Source organism: Zingiber officinale, chromosome 11A (assembly GCF_018446385.1).
Source record: "Zingiber officinale cultivar Zhangliang chromosome 11A, Zo_v1.1, whole genome shotgun sequence".
NCBI lineage: Eukaryota > Viridiplantae > Streptophyta > Magnoliopsida > Zingiberales > Zingiberaceae > Zingiber > Zingiber officinale.
In genome coordinates, this window is record NC_056006.1 from 91,222,320 (window position 1) to 91,238,253 (window position 15,934).

General features: G+C 39.7%; 1 protein-coding gene and 1 long non-coding RNA gene across 2 annotated transcripts; one reads left to right on the forward strand and one right to left on the reverse strand.

The window, feature by feature from the left end:
* Nucleotides 1-5,818: 5,818 nt before the first annotated feature.
* LOC122032192 (cellulose synthase-like protein E6) lies at nt 5,819-8,561 on the reverse strand. The gene is made up of 7 exons (XM_042591449.1): nt 8,265-8,561; nt 7,845-8,154; nt 7,640-7,777; nt 7,430-7,561; nt 7,137-7,349; nt 6,831-7,055; nt 5,819-6,752 (listed from the first exon to the last, which is right to left on the reverse strand). Exons 1-7 carry the CDS (start codon nt 8,537-8,539, stop codon nt 5,856-5,858), a joined length of 2,190 nt encoding a protein of 729 aa, XP_042447383.1. The 5' UTR covers nt 8,540-8,561; the 3' UTR covers nt 5,819-5,855.
* Nucleotides 8,562-13,669: 5,108 nt separating this feature from the next.
* Nucleotides 13,670-15,934, forward strand: LOC122032482. Its single transcript, XR_006126103.1, has 4 exons — nt 13,670-14,153; nt 14,221-14,361; nt 14,637-14,700; nt 15,747-15,934. It is a non-coding gene; the product is annotated as an uncharacterized LOC122032482 (long non-coding RNA).

The following is a 15,934-nucleotide window of genomic DNA, read 5'->3' on the forward strand; positions in this document are numbered from 1 at the left end:
GTGGCCCCACTCTGATACCAATTGTAGGATCGTTGCGCTAGAGGGGGTGAATAGCACTCGTGGCTAATTCATTTCAAAAAACATAATCGGAGATAATCCAATGGAAAGAAAGATAGAAAAAAACAAACAAAGCTAACATAGTTTGTTTTTTACTTGGTTCAAAGTTTGTGACGGCTCCTACTCCAAGGCCCGCGATTGTTGGGCAATTCACTATCAGTTCGGCAAATCTTTTAAAAAGACAATTACAATAGTTTTATAATTAAAGTGCTGTAATTAAAAGTATACCAATAACTTCTGGGGATTTGGAAGGTTGTGCTTTCAGTTGTTGGAGTCGCGTCACTCAATCATCAGAGTTGTGTTGCTTGGTCGTCTGAGCAGCGTCACTCAATCGTCGGAGTCGCATCCTGGAGTTACAGGAACGTCTTTAGAGCAGTGCTCAAGAAAGCAATTGCGAATCAAAGTTGTGTTCTTGTCTCTTAGTTGAATGCTGCTTATATAGGTTGTTTCGGGCACTTGGACCGTGACATCAGCTCATCCAATCAACGCGCTCCAACCTGGCGAAGGGATAGACTTTGACATTCGGAGCGCTGGGATCAAGTCTGGGCGCCTGGACCAGGTTCGGCGCCTGGACTAGCTCTGGGCGCCTGGATCCCTTTCGGGCACCCAGACCAGTTCTTTCTAGCACTTTATTTTCTGCAAAATAAAGTTAGTTCAAGCAATAACCAATATCCAGAATATAAATTTTACTATGAATTTGACAGCTTCGGACTGTCCAGTTTTAACTTTGAGTTTCGCTGAAACTCTTGGTCGAACCGATGCCTACTGTTCCCTTTTCGAGGGAACGCGTCCTCACCTACTCTTCTCAAAAGAGTTTACCTTTTGCCATACCAGTCCTCTATACCGTCTGGACTTTTGCTCAGTGTCCGAGACTTCAAGTATTCATGCTGAACGTCCGCTCCACGGCCCGTCCAGATTTCCACCTAGTCCGCAACCACTAGGATTTTCACCTAGAGTCCCCGACTCTAGGATTTTGCCCAAAGTACTAGACCTACCAAGACTTTGCCTTGCCTAACCACAGTTAGGACATTTGCCTAAGAACACTTGAAACTTTCCTGCAAGCTCATTCAACCTTGTTAGATAATAAGAAACCTTAACTTTGGGCCCTTTGCCATAATCAAAACTTAGGTTCGATCGTCTAGTGCTCCCTGCACTAATACTGTTGTGCTCGAAGGCTATAGCGATGCAAATTGGATAACTGATATGCAAGACTCTAAGTCTACCAGTGGATATGTCTTCACTTTAGAAGGTGCATCCATTTTATGGAAATTGTCTAAGCAAGCCGTAATAACTAGATCCACGATGGATTCTAAGTTTATAGCTCTTGACAAATGTGGTGAAGAGGCTGAATGGTTTTGACAATTCTTAGAAGATGCATACATTGCGATAGCCAATCAACAATTAGTCGGGCATAGAGCTATTTATATAATGGTAGGTCTAGACAAATATGTCTAGACATAACATCATTAGATAACTGCTCTTAATAGGGGTTATCACTATTGACTATATATAGTCAAAGGATAATTTAGTGGATCCGCTAACCAAAGGGTTAACTCGAGAGTTAGTTGTAAGCTACTCGAAAGGAATGGACTTGAGATAAATGTCGATGCTAGCGTTTAGTGCAAAGGAAACTCAACTTATGCTGACTAAAGATCCCAAGAACTAGGTTCAAAGGGACATCCTAATTACAACTAACTAGACAATCACTGTGGATAATAACCTGAGGAAACAGTGATCGGATGCAGGGTAAGATGTTGCACTTTTAATGATCATAGGAGAGTATTTATTCCCGAAAGATCATCTATGTGAGAAAGAAGTTAGGTCACTTCAAAAAGAATTAGAGGCACAATTCTTAGCGCTTCTCACATAATTAGGCATGTTAATGATCAAGGAACACACTCATAAGACCTGAGCTATATCAGGAAGAGTCTTGGATAAGATTTGTCAATGCTTATACCAACTGAATAGTTCACAGACATCGTGTCCACTGATCAACTAGTGAACAAACAGATATTTACAAGGGAATGTTCAAAGGGTTAATACCTATCTATCCTATACTCGACTCAACTGTCGAAGGCTATCATAACTCTTTGTTTCTATTTATGTGGGGGATTGTTAGAAATATTTAAATGGAAATACGACTTGTAGATTTTAGTACCACGATAAAAAAATGAGGCTTTACGACTGATTCAAAGCAAAATGAAATGAAAATCTAGGACCAGAGTATATCAACCTAAGGATTTTTATGTAAACACTTTTATTTATAACGGACCGGTCAAAACATGATATGCTCATGTGAATCAGTTACACTTTGCCATCATTCTCTTCGACATACTCGAGAACATGTAGCGTAACTCGTGTTTGTCACATTGCACAAAAGGTAGAGTGAAGACGAATAAGAGAGCACAGTGTCGTTTGAGAAGAGAGTTTGTGACGTGAGAAGCAATGGATAGTACTTGTTCTCCTCATCTTTTCATTCTGCCATACGTTTTTCCTACTCGGCAGAAATAGTGATAGTGTTTAGGTATAAGTTTAGATCACCACAACAACCAGTGCTAGGTTGTTTTTATAGTTGTGTCATTTTATTTTGAGAGACAGACGTTCATCTAAATCTTAGAGCACAGCTGAAGGAAATGAGTATGTTTTAAAAAGACCGCATCCTGCGAGACTTGGCATCCACTCGATGTTCATGTTACATCTCTCGTCATCTCGTCGGTGACTCTTGGACGCGTCAAAGTATCAACTCTGGTTCCATTCAAGTCGGGGAAATCCCTTGGCTCCTCGTTGACTCTCGACAAAAAACTTGACGACTTTGCAATCAACTCAGCTCATGCAACCACCGGCAGTATTCTGAAAGAGCTTGGGAGATCGACTTATAACAGCTGACAACTTGAGATCATCTGCTCAAGCCACCTTGACTGTAAGTTCTTGTGCATCTGGCACAAACTCAGAAATGTGAAACAAAGCTTCTAAGACGATCATAAAAATTGTAACGAATTTTACACCCAACATAACATCCAGTGGATGATTCCTCACCACTTCCGATCCGTTTCTGAAATTGAAGTCATATCAAGATTCTCTGAAGCAGTTGTAGATATAGAGGTTACATTCTTAGTGAGAGTCGACTCATGCGGCTCATTGTTATATACTAAAGATTTCTCGCATCTAACTTATCGATTTTGGAGCATCGTCTATAGCTAGGGCCACTTCCAAGTTTCTAGCTAGTGTGTTTGAAGGAAAAGTTCCAGAAAATGCACTGAAGCGTAAGCAAAACTACAAAAGCTCAGATGGGAACAATCTGTATTAGTAACCCTCAGATGGTCACGGATAATTACTGCAGGGCTAGCCTTGGTAGTTTTTGCGTTGGCCTCTTCATGCATGCTTAATCACATCAAGGTTGCAGCAGTTGGAGAAATCCCTGCTCCATCCTCAGCTTCACGATCTTTGAATGTGAACCATCTATGGAAGTTTCGGCATCCACCTTCCTCTCTGCTACAAGTTGTGATACGGTGCGTAAATGGGAGATTCGATAATACCAGAAAGTCAATAGTTAAGAGAATATGGTAGTCAACAATCAAGGGGAGGTGACGGTTCAACTTCCCCACTTCACCTTCTATATAATTCCCGATCGGTCACAGACAAGTAGGGTCCTCAGGGCTGAGCTCCGGGCCGAGGTTTTAACTTGTTCTTGGTCGGATACCTACTGCTCAGGTTATCCAAGCTCAGTCTTTACATATGGCACATATGCCAAACAATCCTCGACCGCTCTGCCCCGATCAAGCCATGCAGACTTAGTCCTTGGTCACAGTCTCAGATGGTTCCCGGTCAGTTCCACACAGCTCATTCTCTTCATCTCGATCAGGCGTAGTCCCTTGATAGCCCCTAGCTGATTGCATACGGGTTAGGGCATCAAAGTTCAGTCCTTACACCATATTTAGGTAATCATCTCAAGCTACCTAGGGATGAACTTGGGCAGGACGGATAACACTAAGCGACAATAGTGTCAGATAATCGTAACATCCTGTCAGCGAATAACTGCCGTGACTCAGGGAATATTCCAGTGTTCTGCCATACACTAAAAATGGAACCTTCCTCCTACCAATGGGAGGCTGCCGGGCATCCTCCCTCACTTGACATGCCTTGACACCCGATATTTTCTGACAATGTGCAGGCTTAAAAGGCAAACAGAATCATATAAAAAGGGAGGTCATCATCATTGATAAGGTACGCATATATCCGCATGCATCTTCAACAATTCCTTTTTCTTCCTTCCTGTATATCCTGTTTCGTTGAAAAAAAGACTTTACTTGAGCGCCGGAGGACTAGCGTCAGGGACCCCTTCCTTGATTTTTAGTCTCTAACGCTCCATGTACTTATCTAGATATGTACAGGACTCAAGTACCACCGGTTCCATTATCACAAGCTTCTGATTCCACATGAGAATCCAAGTTTCTATCACACACATATGAAGTGTGTTAAAATCGTCGCTCCGTTAAGACCGACACTATGTTCGTCGACCTTTGTTCAACGTTCTAAACCTGGAATCTAGTGGTTATTTCTTATCACGCTTGCACTTAATCTGATAAACGTCTTGCTCTTCCACGTTTGTCCGGTGATTGTTTATGCATTAGATTGGATTTTCTCTATCCAATCTTTTCATCCTCTCTAAACCAGTCAGACCGATTGTCATCCATCTCTCAAAATCGCTACTTCGTACTACGATACAACTAATACAATGAATAATTATTAAATTTGTTGATTCTATTGATTCACGATCACAAATTATTAATCAAAAGATTTTGAAAAACAATTAAACATGTGTCCCAGATCCTAACCATGTAAAAGATTAAAAACACTGAAAACCCAACTCAGGAAAATAATAAAAATATTAAAATTATTCTCCTATTTCCGTTCCCGCAGGACTGATTTGTCAGTTATATTTTGCTACAAAAGCTCGAGATGTTTTACAACTGCCGCTTACGAATACTAAAGCAGTTAATTTGGATTGGATCGATTGACCCGTCTCGTCAAATAATTTAAATATATTGAATTAAAATTTTATCAACCTAAGCTTATCGCGAGTCGACTCGCCTAGGCCCGCGACCCACGCAGGTCGACCCGCGATAGGCCTGAGTTGACCCGCGGATTAAGAAACATACGTAAGCTAAGTTTTACAACAATTTATTATCTTTCTTGATTATAATTTTAAAATAAAAATAATACTTTTCATCCCACATACCACATAAATACTCATTTATATCTATTTATATTTAAAATATAAAATCATTCAGAAGTAAAACGTTGAATATATGAAATATTTATTATTTATTTTTTTAAAAAATTAATAGACTCACGAGTTGACCCATCAAACCTACAATCCGTCTTAGATTAAGTTGGGTTTGAAAATTTTTTAACCCGCCAAATTGACGAGTTGACCCATCCCGCCCCACCAAATGATTGATCCATCACAGATCGACTTATCCCGTCACGGATTGACCCATCTTACAACTTTAAAAAAGACAAACAGATAATAAGGTGTGTGGCAATTTTTATTATTTTTTTTATAATTCGAGTATTTGAATTGCAACTGATTAATTTTAAAATGATTAAAAATATAATCCTGAGAAAAAAATTAGAAATTATTAAAAAAAATAATTTGATAAAATAAATGAGTAGAAAGTATTATGTCAATTTATTACCTAGTACCTTCAATTTAGAGCACAATTAGTTCGAGTAGTATCAAGGTAATCAGACTTTGTAATGCCTGTTAAAGTCTGTCCGGATCTTAACTTAAAAAGCTACAGCACGGGAAGAACACAAGCTAACACAGACAATCCCGCAGAAGCGAACACGGTTGATGATGACATCCTCCCCTTGTCCTTCCTCAAGAACATCGCCTCGTAGATCGGCAGATTCAACGCCACCACCAACCCACACACCGCATTCTGAATCAAGAGCCCTCCAAACGCCTGATCCACAACTGCCCTCTGCAATCCGACCACCAAGCACGCCAGATTGATCAACGCCATCGTTCCAATTATCACAAACATCACCCCCGCCGATGCCGTCGTTCCGAACTCCATCACCTCCCGCTCGTACCTCTTCGCACTGTCGTCGGCCTCGGCCACCTTCGCCGTGATCACGAACGCCGCCTTGGAAGCCCCCACCAGCGCCAGCATGTTATCGATGGTGGCGAAGAGGTACGAAGTCGTCCTCTTCAGCATCCACATCCTCTGGATGTTCCACCACCCCACCAACGTATCGCCGCTGACAAAGGATTCCACCAGACTGAACGCATTTTTAGCCACGGCGACGTAGGCGAAGGGAGCGAACCATGGACTAGATGCCTCCGGGAACAACGAGACGCCTTTGAGGAGGAACAGAGACGGGATTGTGAGGTAGAACAGAGTGGGGATGGAATTGGCAGCCCACAGACCGTAGATGCAGTAGCCCATTCGATGTCCGAGCTTGAGCTTGCCATGGCCGTAGAACAGAGGACAGTACTTGGAGAGGACGATTTGGAGATTACCCTCGCTCCATCTTTTGTGCTGCACCAGTGTCTGTAGTAATGTCGTGGGTGAAGCTCCTAAGAAGCCTTTTCTCTCGGGATTGAAGTAGACGGATCGCCAACCCCTGCAGTGAATTATTAGTCCTGTGATCACGTCCTCCACCGCGCATCCATACTTCAATCCCATCTGCCATTTGAGGTGATCGAATAATGAGCCGATGTGAAATCGAAACATATTTGAGTTATGTGGTAGAGAATTAAAGACCTCTTTGCCCCATTGAGTGTTGAATTCATAGATACAAGTGGCGAGCGACTTTGCTGTGTCTTCCAGGATCGAGACACTTTCTTTCTTCTCCATCTTTGTTATTCTTTTCCAGTCTTCCTTGTATTCCGTACTGTACTTTGTTCCACAGAGAGTATTCCTTCTATGGAAGCAACCAGTTCCAATGTACAGAGGTCCTCCCAAGTCATCCAGCCCACTTAGCTCCACCTTAATCATCATCCAACAACATTGCAAATAAGTTCAAAAAAATTGGCTTAATCAAATTCAATTTACTACTGGAGTGCTTACGTAATTGATGGCTTTGAATGCATTGGCATAGAGGTCATTGTCGGTGGTATTTTCATAGCCCTGAGGAAATTGCACAAAGGCAACATCATGGCCTTGCTCTTCATCCATGACGAAGCAGAGGGCGTCTCGGATCGACTGCGAATTGTTTGAATACATGTCGCAGTCTACGTTGAGGATGATCGGGCTGTTGCTTATCACTGAGGACACCCTCAACTGAGTAGATACAAACAGTTGAAATCATCAAAATGATCAATCCTGTGGTTTATGCTTGTTCGAAGGTTTTGAGTTGTTACCAGAGCATTCATGGCGCCGGCTTTGAAATTGTGATGGTGCTGCGGTCTCTTCTCCCGTGCCATATACACCAGGGTGGGTAGCACAGTTCCATCGATGTCGACTGAGTTTTCCTCTCTGCTATCAATTAAAATCTGGAAACAAAAATAGACGTCATGTGAAATTAATATGAGAGGAATCAGTAATCCGGCAATTGAAGTGAGTTAATGTACCTGAACGACAGGTGGATGATTCTTGGATGTCATGTCTGAGGTCCATTCCGAGAATCCTTTGTGTGTTTTTTGTTCTTTAGGTACTTTTCCAAGAATGGATACTGCTTCGATCCGACTTTCCATTTCTCTGAACAGATTCTGAGACAGCCAATACTTGAGATTCTTACAAATGAATCACGACTTGACCGAACAGAACATGTCCTACCTTCATATCCGAGTGTTCCTTGTCGTCAGAAGCCTCAGCAGACCCTGCAAAATACGCCGCCGGCGATCTCGGCTCTACCCGGTGTCTCCGACAGAACGGTAGCCAACGCTTCGCGAACTGCGCGGCCTCACAAATAGCGTAGAACGTCAACTCCGATCCGCTGTCGTCGGAGAGGTACACGCTCAGCTTCTCCGACGGGTAGTCGTACGCCATCAGGGACAGCACGGTGGAGACTACCATCGCCGGCGGCTCCGCGACCGGGTCGGCGGTGCACACGAAGATGTCCACGCACGGCAATTCCGCTTCGTCCCTGCATGCAGTAATTCGCCGTTGGCCAGCAGTACCAACTCGATCCGCTACACGCGCGGGGGAAAAAAACGAAAAAAATATATGAAAAAGCTACTCAAATCGATTGCTTACAACTGCGAGAGCCTGTCCTTGAAGGTGGTGCGGTAGACCGGGTTCCAGCGCACGGACTGAGTGATAATCCAGTAGAAGCTGAACCAGAGCTCCGCCGCGAGCATCCCAAACCATGCCCACCGTCCGCTTTCTCCTGCTTCGGGTGCGTGAGTCGCTCTGTAGATTAAAACCAGGCAAATACCTACGAGCATGGAACTGGCGTAGAGCCTGTAAGCAGTTCTTCCCCTCGCCGCCTGGGTGGCGAAGAGAGGGCGATGGCCACACGTCTCTGCCATGTCTGTGAAGTGTGTGTTGAAGGCGGTGTTTGGCTCGGATATAAAGAATAATATCATATAATAATACGCGGTGTGGAGAGGGGATTGAAAAGTATATTTTTGTGCTCTCCGAAAATAAGATAATTATTGCGTGATTCCTTCTATATGATTGGCTTGTTTGTGGGCAGCAATGTAGATGTGTAAAATATGAAGCATTGTGTGTTTGTATTTGTTTATTTGGGTTACAAGAAAATATAAAATATTAAAAATATTTTTTTTACTGAAAAAAAACTTTGAATATCATTCATTTTTTGAAAAGAATCCAATGGCCTTTCCATTTCAATCAAGCATTGTAGAGTTGATTTAATATAGTCAAAATATTCGATCATCTAATTTGGACCTTAGTTTCTAGTCATTTAACTTGTCCAAGTCACTTTAATAAAATATTTAACTCAATTAATTTGTTTGGCCCATCCAATTATTACACAATTCCTTACCACATTTCACTTGTTATTATTCTAAAATTTTCAACTTATTTGAATTGTTCGATAAGTCGTGTCCCTGTCACTTCTCTAGTCAAATTCAGATACTAAAACAGTTTGGGTTTCACTTAAATGAATAACACAACACTGTCTTAGACTAAGGAGATCTTTTTTTTTTTTTGTCTTTCGAACTTCTTCTGAACTTTTTTTATCCACCTCTTTTCTACTGCAACCACCTTTTCAAAATATGCAGGAATCACTGAGTCAGTGTCATGATTAAAGTATAAAAGAAAAACTCATCAAAATACTTTTCACAATAATATTGATCGAATCGGGTATTTCTATAGGACTAAATACTCTTTCTTCTGAATTTATTCCCCTAAATTATATATAAAAATTATTTACGTTTACCATGTGATCATTTATAAAAGTTAATTCAGTCTCCTCAGACGGGTACGATTGTTAAAATACCAGGTATTATCATATTAAGGTTATAGAATTAAAATTTGATAGGTTTGAATACGTTTTTTTTTATACTTTAGTCATTATATTAATGGTCAGTAGTTATTTATGATTTATCTTCTTTATATTGATATAGAGATAGATTGGTGGGTAAACTAGAGGTGAACAAATCACCTTTTGCCACATTTATAAAAGTTAATTCATCCCCTCTAGGCAGTGTGATGATTGAGATATGGTATGCTACAACATTAGGTCATGGGTTAAAATTCGACGTGTTCGAGCTGTCTTCTCTATGCCTTAATCACTACACCAATGGTTAGTTTCCATAAAATCCAACAAGACCGTAATGCTGTCACAAAATTTAGCATAACAGTCATCCCTAAAGTAGTTTCCATAAAATCCAACATAATTATTAGTTGGATCGAGGCGCACATGAGGCGAGGAGGGGAATCACATGGTTTCGAAAACTTTTCTTTTTATTTTAAAAAACAAAGTATGCACGGCAGAGAATTAAACACGAAAATAAAAACGAGTAAAAAGACACTTTCAGTTTTACTTAGTTTGAAGCCTTCGGCAACTTCTACTTCAATATCTAAGTCCCACAAACTTATCGACAGGTAATTCACTAATAACTTTTTCCTGAACCACCGGAAGAGAGGATCAAGTACAAAAAGAATAATTGGAACAGTGTAACAAGCTACACTTTCCTTTTGCAATAATTAAGTATAGAATTTAAATTTCGTTACCCAACAATCTTTGTAGACAGTTAGCTTGAGTTCGATGTTGGACGGCTTTTCAGAGGCAGCCGGATGTAGCAGAATCGTAGTAGGGTAGCAACAGGAAGCTAGACTAGTCAGAATATCAAAATGATGCATAGAAGTGTGTACAATTGATGTTTTTGAATCCTTGGCCGAGATGATCTTTTATAAGGTGTGGAATACGCCTTCTATAGCATTGAAGGTGCCTTTAATGTGTAAAATCTGATCCTGAACAATTTACTCCTTATCGTTGACAAAGTCTAATTTTATTCGTTGGAAGGTGTCTTCCAAGCTTTCGAAGGCGCCTTTCATGAACAGTACTCAAGGTGTCTTTCGTCGCCTGGAAGACATCTCGGGTATTGTTCACCCGAGGCCTTTTATGCTCCCTTTGCCCTGCAAAATGTGTTAGTCCAACATAGAAATATTTAACTAACAAAATAAGGCTAGCACATTAATAATATGATTAATTTATGACTTAGATCTTGCCCTCCATACCAGGATCTAGTTAGGGTCTTAATATAGGTTTTCGAAATGAACCTAAATTGAACCGACGCCTACTGTCCCTTCAACAGGAACGCATCCTCACTGAGTTACTCTCCTCCAGTGACTTACCTTCACTTATCAGTGTCAAGTTACCTCCTCGACATCTAATCTGACCCACCAGGTATTCCTGTCGGAATTGCACATCCGGACGTCCTTCTGTCGGGAATCGAACATTCTGACCTTCTGCTAAAATTCCACATCTGGACTTCATCAACAAGAATCGCACATCCAACTGGACTTTCTTTTCTGTGTCAAATCCTCTTGACTAGTCAGTTAGTTAACACTGCACACTTGGTAACAAGGTTAGATCAACAACACATTTAACTTTAATTCATTTGTCATTTATCAAAACTTAGGTTTGATCATTGGTGTCAAATGCACTAACAATCTTTCCCTTTTGATGCAATAACAACCTGGGTTAAAGTTAGAAAAAAATATGTAAAACATATATATAAGAAATGATTTTAAGAGAAAAATTAAACAATTAAGTTTAATCTCTTTATCATTTTAGGGTTAAGTTTTTCAGATTTTCTTTGGTTTTCTTAGTTAATCTCTAACCCTCCCCCTTTAACATTCATCAAACTAAACAGATAAACATATTAAATTATAAATACACAAGCAAGTAATAATTTATTCAAAGTAATCACAAAAAACTTGCAGGACTATTGGAGAGAGAGTTAATAAAATTTTCAAAAGTATTTTGACAGAAATTTTCTGACTTTTCAAAAGGTTTTCAACATTTTAAAATTTGATTTTGTAAAACAAACCATTTGTAAAAATAAATTTTGCAAGAATTATACAAAATATTTTTAAAAATTATCTTTCTAAAATATTTTTGGAAGTATTTTCAAAATAGTTTTTCAAACACACGTCATTTTTCAAAGTAAAAAAAATAACTTTTGAAGAAATTTATAAAACTTTTCAAAAAACTTTCCAAGGTATTTTAAAAACATCTTTCAAAGTATTTTTTTAAAGTATGTTTAAGAAGATTTTAAAACACTTTCATTTGATTTGTAGTATTTTTTAAAATAAATTTTGAAAGAAAGATTTGAAAGAATTTTGAACAAAATAGTTTTAAGAATATTCTAGAAGTAAGTTTTAGTATGCTTTAAAAAAACACTTTTTTAACAAAAATTTAAAAAAAATCAAAAGCGGTTTTCAAATATCCTCCCCCTGAACCTAACATTATTTAAAAATAATATTCATCTAAAATTATCCTTAAATGTCTAATTGTTAGTTACTAACTCACTATTAGAAGATACCAGTGTTCACGTAATTAGTCAAGTTAAGTAAGTGAATCCAGTTAGTGTTTGACTAAAATGGATTACTTAAGTTGATCATTGTAATTTTAGTATTTTTCGCCAAGACTTATATATGTTGATGCACTAGGATTAGCATCTGAAGTCTAGACAATAGACTTACGCATCTCATGTCATTCTAAGTTTTTGAATACACAATCAAGGTAGACTTAATGTGTTTGTGAAATGCTCGTTACCTAGATCTATATAATCATGCTTTCTATGTGTGCGATCTAGATTAAGGCCAAAATATATTTTGAAATACTAGGAAAATGAGAATTTTTAGAAAACATATTCTCAAATAATTTCCCTAGAATTTACAAACTATTTGAAAATTATTTTAAGGAAAAACATATTCTACTCTAAAAAGGTATTTCCTAGATTATCCAACTAAAGTGATAAAAAAATAGCTGAATATATAGATCAATTTAAACAGATACACCATATATAACAGTGCACTGAATACAATCAGGTCTGACCATGATTAACAAGTGGAGGTGGGGGTTGACTGGCCACTTGTAAAGCTTAAAGTATTGACTGCATCTGTATATCTAGTTGCCAAAATATGATGGTCATCTCCTTCCGGAGAGAGGTGAAACCCTCCAAGACTAACTGCTAAATCTGTACAGAAGACTCCTCAAGTCTAGCAAGTCGGTCCTCTACGGATAGCGAAGTCGAGGGTTGGGTCGAGGTCGAGAGCTAGGTCAAAAGAGGTCCAAAGAGCTTCTCAACTGTAAATGTTGGCATCTCCACCCCCTCGGCAGGAATGATAGATAGGAAATGCTCCTCGACCTCACCTGAAATGTCTGGCTGAGGGCCCATTGATAGTGTGTTCATGTGACGTTCTATTTTTGTTGGAATGATTTGGTTAGGGAGATTATTTTGATTAGGAAATTGATTGGAGAGTTGATTTTTGCTAAGCAAGGAATATTTTGAGCTAATCTAATTCATTGCTATTAATTCATGATTTGTGCTTAGTGTGTTTTAATTTGATTTTGTAGATAAAAAGTTGGATACATTGTCACACTTGGGTTCGCTCAAGTTCAGCCAGCCTGAAAGTCGAACTAAGTTACGATAACCCAGCCACCGTTGAAACCCAACCGAAGCTAGCTACTGTTGAACTGGGTTTGAATAGAGATTTAAAAGCCAAGCTTTAGCACGATCAATAGTAATTTTGTCACTGTTCATCGTGTCAGTTTCAAAATATGTAAGAACAACTGAGTTAGTGTCAAGATTAAATTATAAAAAAACTCATCAAAATACTTTTCAGAATAATATTGATCGAATAGGTATTTCTTCAAAGTATAGGGACTAAATACTCTTTCTTCTGAATTTATACCCCTAAATTATATATAAAAATCATTTACATTGAACCATTTACCAAATGTAAAATACCAAAAAAGAGCGAATAACCATAAGGAAATTTTCAAAAATTTTTAGAAAATTTTTGGGAATTTTTCGGAGCTCGTATGACGAGTTTATGGGGATAAATATTGGGTCCCAGGAAAGCTTGTTTAGGCTACCCCTTTTAACGAGAAAATATTGATTTTCTTTTTTTTATTTTCTTTTCTTTTTCTTTTATTTTTCTCCGCCTCCTTCCCGTGTGCCCAAGCCTCCTCTCACGCCGATTTGCCCTAACCGGCGACAGTTTTCCCCTTACGATTTAAAGCCATCCCATTCCTCTTCTCAATCATCTTCCTCCGATCACAGCCGACGCTGATGCCCTAGCCTCTCCACCGTCGTGCCCTAGTCTTCCTTCTCGCCGCGAGCCACAGTGCTGAGCGCCTCCCCTCTGCTCTAGATCGCCAACCCCATTGACCTCGTTGCGCCTCCTATCATTGTTGCATGCCACCAGGTCCGACCCAGCGCCGTCGTCTCTTGTGCCCTAGCATCGGCGACTGAGCCTTGTTCCTTGATTCTTCTTACTGTCGATGCCATTGGAGCCCTAGTTCTTCCCCTACGTGCCATTGTCGAGCGCGACCTTGGTTCTGCCCTCTGTCCTTGGCGTCTCGACCCATTGTCTCCTCTCGGCCTTGATCACGCCGGTGCAAAGGCTCTTCATCATCGGCGCAGGGCCACCGCAGCCAGCAAGGTGAGTTGGTTGTACTTGGAATGTTTGGTTGAACCCTTTATTTTTCCCTTCTAATCTAGTCCAGCAGGTGTAGGGTTTCGGTGGATCTAAATTGTGGGGTTGTTCTTGGATCCGACAGTCACTCCTTCCAGCAACCAACAACCCTAGTTGGGCAGCAATTCTTTGATTCCAGCTTGATTTCTGCAGCAAGAACGGCTGTGAACTTGAGGTAAGGGTTGGGATTTGATATATGTGTTGAAGTGGGTAGGTTATGGACTACATGATTAGTTGTTCATGTGTAATTGGAATTTAGGTTAGTTATTTTTGGATTATTAATCTAAGGGTAGATTAGGGATTTAGTAACTAACCTTAATTAACCGTTGGATTTAATTTAGGTAGGTTGATGTTTATGGTTTAGGGGTTTGCCCTAAATAGTTTGAAGGATTTTATTTAACTATTCATTTGAATTTTAGCTAAATAAAAGTATATCTATTGGTGACACAGGATTTTGACGCGAGACGAGTATCTTGACGTCAGATTTGGACCGGATTAGACTTTTCGATTGGAGGTGGGTACTTTGACTTGTCTTTTTAGATATGTCACTTGATATGCATAGTAGTTTTTAACAAGTAGTAATAATTATGTTTCATATCTGCATCGGTTTATCACTACCAGATACCTATTACATGCTTGTTTTTGTTTACTTGTTATGCATTTCATGTTAGTACCACTTGATTACATATGCTTATAGAGGTAGTGACATAACCATGCCTTAGTATGTTCAGGACCTAGGTTTTTATACCTTATCTGATCTGTGTACCTTAGATTTGATTCTTTGTCCTATGGTACACATTTTGTAGAGATGGATAGGTTCAGGATATTCCCATGCTTAGTATCATGCACCATCTCGCATGATTGCATGCTATGCGATAGTCGGCTCCATTATTGTTGAGCACATCACCAGTTACATGAATCTGTACACATAACCACTCATGGTTTAGTGGTTTTTATCAGGCAGGGTGTGTTGTAGTAGGTTGCTCTATCAAGGGCTCCGTTGGTCCACTCATGGGTAGTGTGACACAGCGTTATAGCAGGGCAGGGATCCCTCCTTTGGGCTGGCTCAGGGAGATGAGAGCATTGAGCTCCCCCACTTATGATTTGGGGTAAGGAGGATAGGTGTACTCCGACAGCATCCCGTCCACTCGGTCACTCATCAGGAGCAGTGATGGCAGAGTGCATGGTTGTCACAACCCTACCCACTCGGTCTTACCATCATGTGTGAGATGGCTGACTGGCAGTAGGGGTGACCAGGACATGTCATTGGCATCATACGTATTGATGCATTTATTGCTTGTATTTGCTGCATATATTTGTTGCATATTGGGTGGATGCATATGTTTAACATGCATACAGGATTTTGATACCTCTTGGTTTATTATCCATACACCAGGTCCTAGTTAGTACAGTTGTTCTCATATTTATTTCAGTTGCATTTATCCTTCTTATATCAGAAGACTGTACGCATGATTAGTGTTATTTATTATATTTCTTATTATGCATGTCAGTAGTTACCCGCTGAGGAGTTGACTCACCTCGTTGATATATTATTTTCAGGTTGAGGCTGTCCGGAGGATTTCCAGTCACTAGTCCCCCCCCTCCAGATTTCGAAGATTTTCATATGGACCTTTTCATTGTTCTTTTCTTACTATATAGTTGTCTATGTATTGGACTTATGCTGGTTTTGCTTTATGAATATTGTATTATCTTTATTGTCGATGAGTTTTATTGGATATGTTTTACTA

What these genes read in the sequence shown, in the direction of transcription:
- LOC122032192 (XM_042591449.1), bottom strand. Translation starts at nt 8,539, where the DNA reads ATGGCAGAGACGTGTGGCCATCGCCCTCTCTTCGCCACCCAGGCGGCG. An exon ending in AAGGACAGGCTCTCGCAGTT is followed by an intron (nt 8,155 to 8,264) that starts GTAAGCAATCGA and finishes TACTGCATGCAG; the next exon opens with GGACGAAGCGGAATTGCCGT. An exon ending in ACACTCAATGGGGCAAAGAG is followed by an intron (nt 6,753 to 6,830) that starts GTCTTTAATTCT and finishes CTCAAATGGCAG; the next exon opens with ATGGGATTGAAGTATGGATG.